The sequence below is a fragment of the Nicotiana tomentosiformis genome, chromosome 4, assembly GCF_000390325.3.
Source record: "Nicotiana tomentosiformis chromosome 4, ASM39032v3, whole genome shotgun sequence".
Classification (NCBI taxonomy): Eukaryota; Viridiplantae; Streptophyta; class Magnoliopsida; order Solanales; family Solanaceae; genus Nicotiana; species Nicotiana tomentosiformis.
In genome coordinates, this window is record NC_090815.1 from 132,473,234 (window position 1) to 132,477,315 (window position 4,082).

Consider the following 4,082-nt stretch of genomic DNA (forward strand, 5'->3'; position numbering starts at 1 on the left):
GAATTTGTTGGTTTTCTTTCAAAATTTTGGTAAGTTAGAATAAAATGGTAAGTTTCGTTAGAGTTAAAAGTCTTAAGGAATGGGAAATTAGGAATAGCCGATTGAGTTACTTATTTGGATTGAGACTTTGATGGACTTCAAAATTGGACCTATATTATTACCTATGGGCTTAACCTATATATAACTTAAAGAATCTATATGCTAATAATTCGGTTTTTCGGTTAACCGAACCAAATAAATTAATAATCGACAACCGAACCGAAAAACTGAAATTTTAAAATTTTAAATTGAAACCGACCGAAAAAACCGAATAACCGAAACAGAAACCGAAATAAAAATATTTTCGGTTCGTACCGAAATATGCCCACCCCTAGTTATAGTGTTCATGTATAATCCAAGTCCCACTAAACCTTTGATTAAAAATTACTCAACTTGTAAACTTATTTGTCCATAGGATAAAACCCTTTAGGCTACCATGGTATTTGAATAAGCTTATAAGTATTTATTTATTTATGCATCTTATAAACATCAAAAGTGTTTATAAGTCAAGAATGCATATAATTGAAATGCAGCTAATTCTTTGCACATTCACTTAAGACCTGTCTAAGTGCAAGCAAAAGTTGTAACTTTAGGCGTACCTTCCTCCCCCCCCCCCCCCCCCCAACCCCCCAACGTGAAACGAAGTAAAATTTACAGCTATTTAATCGTCTATGCTCGTGGTTCTTGTACGAGATTAATTAGTATTGTTATTTGTGTTCATATGGGACGATAAATTTGTGGACGACTCATTATGTAACGAGTTTGTTAAGAAAAAACTAGATAGAAATTAAGAACCAAATTGTTGCATAAAAAAGTGGAAATATCCAAATAATACAATCACTTCTAAATTTTTGTTGAATTTGCAAGTGACATATATATATATATATATATATATATATATATATATATATATATATATATATATATACTTCAGATGATAAAATTTGATCTGAAAGAAGAAAAGCCATCTAATAGAGAGAAAACGGATAAGGGGCAGGCCATGAGAAAAACCTAATAGCAAATCAAAATCATTAGAGGATTTGAAGACTCCTATTTTGCTTAAGTTGACAGAAAAGATTAACTTTTTGTATGAACTTCAGGTTAGAGAGTTTGAATTCTTGATGCCTTGGGATAGAGATCGACAAGAGGATGATATAACTGGTAAAGTTGTTGTCATGTGACCACGAGGTCACAGGTTCGAGCCGCCAAAACAACCTCTTGCAAAAATGCAAGGTAAGACCGCGTACAATAGACATTTACGATCTGACCCTTCCCTGAACCTCGCATAGCGGGAGCTTAGTGCACCGGGCTGATCTATTAAGAAAATATGAGCTTTAACAACATCCAAGTGCCTCTTGTTGTATTGTCAGGGGTGTGAGATGAAACAAGTGTTAGTATGGAACGTCTCTATGCAAATCGTTTGAAAAGAGTGTAGTTGAGCTGTCTGAGGATATTAAAGGCAAGCTTGTCACGATACGATACGATGTATTGCAGGCTGTACATAGTTTACTTTGTCGAGCATTAGCCAGCAATTTCATAGCAATAACACACTGATCAACAACAAATACATCGGTATGAGTCCGAGACTTGCTCATTTGGTAAAACATCTCCATCCACAACCGTTAGGTCCTGGGTTCGAGTTACGCTGGAGGAAAAATATGAAAACACTATAGATCCTTTTAATTTGGGAGAGATTTTAAAAAAAAAAAAAAAAAAAAATTAGTGAGCGTATAGTATACCTTTCAAAAAGGGCATCACACAATCAACGATGAATGAGTTTTAACTAGTAGGATATATGATGCGATAGGATAGGTATATAAATTAGAGTAAGCATCTCCGTAATGACCACAACCAAGTATGAATAAAAACAATTAACAAACACCTACATCCCAAGGCTAGCGTCATACATCATTGTAAGCGCCAAACCAATCCTTAGCTGAGCTCCTTCAGGATCTTTTCAATCTCCATAGACCTCTCAGTATAAACCTCGTTACTTGACCTAGAGACAAAGATCAAAGTGAATTCAATACAAGGAGGATAGATAATAAGTTCATATTAAAACAAGACCAACTCACCAGACATTAAAAGCAAAAGCAGGTACTAGAATCCCAGGCACCAAACGATATCAGATTTAGGGAGCAATAAAACCAGAAAGTTACATTCAAAAAGTTTATACTTTGAGAGAAGCTTATCCTTAAGTGTAGCAGATTTTCTTGAATTTTATGAACATCAGGTACAACACCTGATCTTTTGAGAAGTTGACATATACCTGGACTGGACAAAGGGGGCAGAACACTATCCCATTTTTCATTTGGTAGAAAGAAATGCAAGATATTTTGAAGGCATATTCAAAACTCACAGCAATCATGTATAACTATGTAATTATGTTTTATTTTTTGTGCAGAATGGAGTTGTAGAAGAGGCAGAATCTATTTCAGATTTCACAGAGTTCCTTCAAGTTATACACTTAGTGTGTTTTTTTTTCTGTTTTGTGAACAATAATTATTAACTTTCGAGAAAAAAAAAATTAGAGAAGGAATAACTTACTGATCGATCTTCCACATTTGCCAATTTGCCCTGCAAACAAAATTAAGAATTAAGTGTTTCAGAAGACAAAAGTTTCTGCAAAATAATTAGCCCAGCTGGAAAGACAGTCACATCATTTTATGCACATGTAGTAGATACAGTATTTTTTATTTTCACGTTATTTTTTATCATTTAAAACAAAATCCATCCAATGTCAAGCTACACACCAGAACAAGGTGGGAAGCCCACCGAAGACTATCCCGTTATAGAAAGCTTGAACTGCATGCAAGGAGCAGAGACATGACAGTGTGAGATTTGAAATTTGAAATTTGAAATTTGAAGCGAAACTAAGACAGGACGTTGAAAAATTTACCCTCAGGATGAAAATCGCCTCCCTGACCGGAAGAAAATTGCTGGCAGTAACCCCTAATTCGGAATCAAGAAGACACGAAACCTCAATAACAATAACAATAACAATATATCTACCGTCGCCGCCCACATACCTCATTTGTGTTCTTGGTGCTCCGAGCAAAACCCTACCAGCAGCCAATTGTTTTCTACCCAAACCATAAGAAAACAAAACATGAAACAAAAATGGATCAACTCGTCGGATAAATCAAAAATTAACCAACCCACCCTCCGAGGTGGAAAGCCATAGTGCAGAGCAATCTCCGTTGAAACCAAACAAACCCTAAGCAGCAGAGCTCGCTTGACCTCTTCGTAAAAAAAAAAGGGGGTAAAATTCTGCCATCAAAAGAAAAACTTTTATACCTGATTTGTGCCATTTGTCTTCTACCCAAACCAAAAATTTAAAAATCCCCCAAAAATTGAGACAGCGATCAAACAAACCTTAGGAAAAAACAAAAGTTAGGCTGAAAAAAACAACTTACCCTAAGAGACGAAAAGCCATTAGCGACACAGCAATCTTCCTTTGAAACAAAACGAACAAACTCTAAGCAGCCCAGTCCGCGAGATTTCAAGCCACTAAACAAAACCCGAACAACAACCATGAGTACCTCTGATATTGAATTTTTCGAGCGAATATGGTCATTTTTGGGTTAGTAATTATCATTTCAATTAACACTATCAAATAATTAATCCATTTTAGTTATCGTGGCTACTAAAATAATATATCTAAAATACATGTCATTTTAGAAAATTAAGATGCAATTAATTATTTTTTATTTTATCCTTAGTAATAATTATTCTTCTAAAAATAGTTTTCTCGGGACGTAAAAAAAAAAAAAATATGACAAACTGATATTGACCGGAGGAGTACCCTTCATGACACAAAATTTCAAAAAATAGCAACTTGAGGGAATACTGGTCCCTTGATTTTAGACTTGAATTTTGGTAAACCTTATTATCTAAATTTTATGAATGAAGTGTGTCTAATCAATGGACAATCTAGGTGGTTGGTCTTTGTTGTTTTTCCTTTAATCTCTCCTCAAATATAAGTTATAGGATTGAAATTGTAGCTTTGTTCTCGTGTATTTAAAGGACTAGCGGAAGTAAAG

At 34.7% G+C, this 4,082-nt stretch overlaps 1 protein-coding gene across 5 annotated transcripts; it reads right to left on the reverse strand.

Annotated features, from left to right (window-relative positions):
• Positions 1-1,801: 1,801 nt before the first annotated feature.
• Positions 1,802-3,788, reverse strand: LOC104098891 (uncharacterized). Of its 5 annotated transcripts, none has more exons than XM_070200271.1 (7): positions 3,456-3,651; positions 3,202-3,281; positions 3,069-3,122; positions 2,939-2,991; positions 2,793-2,844; positions 2,587-2,616; positions 1,802-2,038 (listed from the first exon to the last, which is right to left on the reverse strand). In XM_070200271.1, exons 1-7 carry the CDS (start codon positions 3,573-3,575, stop codon positions 1,972-1,974), a joined length of 456 nt encoding a protein of 151 aa, XP_070056372.1. In that variant the 5' UTR covers positions 3,576-3,651; the 3' UTR covers positions 1,802-1,971. The 5 variants fall into 5 exon arrangements, with proteins under 5 accessions (XP_070056372.1, XP_009604030.1, XP_009604031.1 ...); XM_009605735.4 differs by having other exon boundaries at positions 3,202-3,309; positions 3,456-3,627; XM_009605736.4 differs by lacking the exon at positions 3,202-3,281 and having other exon boundaries at positions 3,456-3,788.
• Positions 3,789-4,082: the final 294 nt, after the last annotated feature.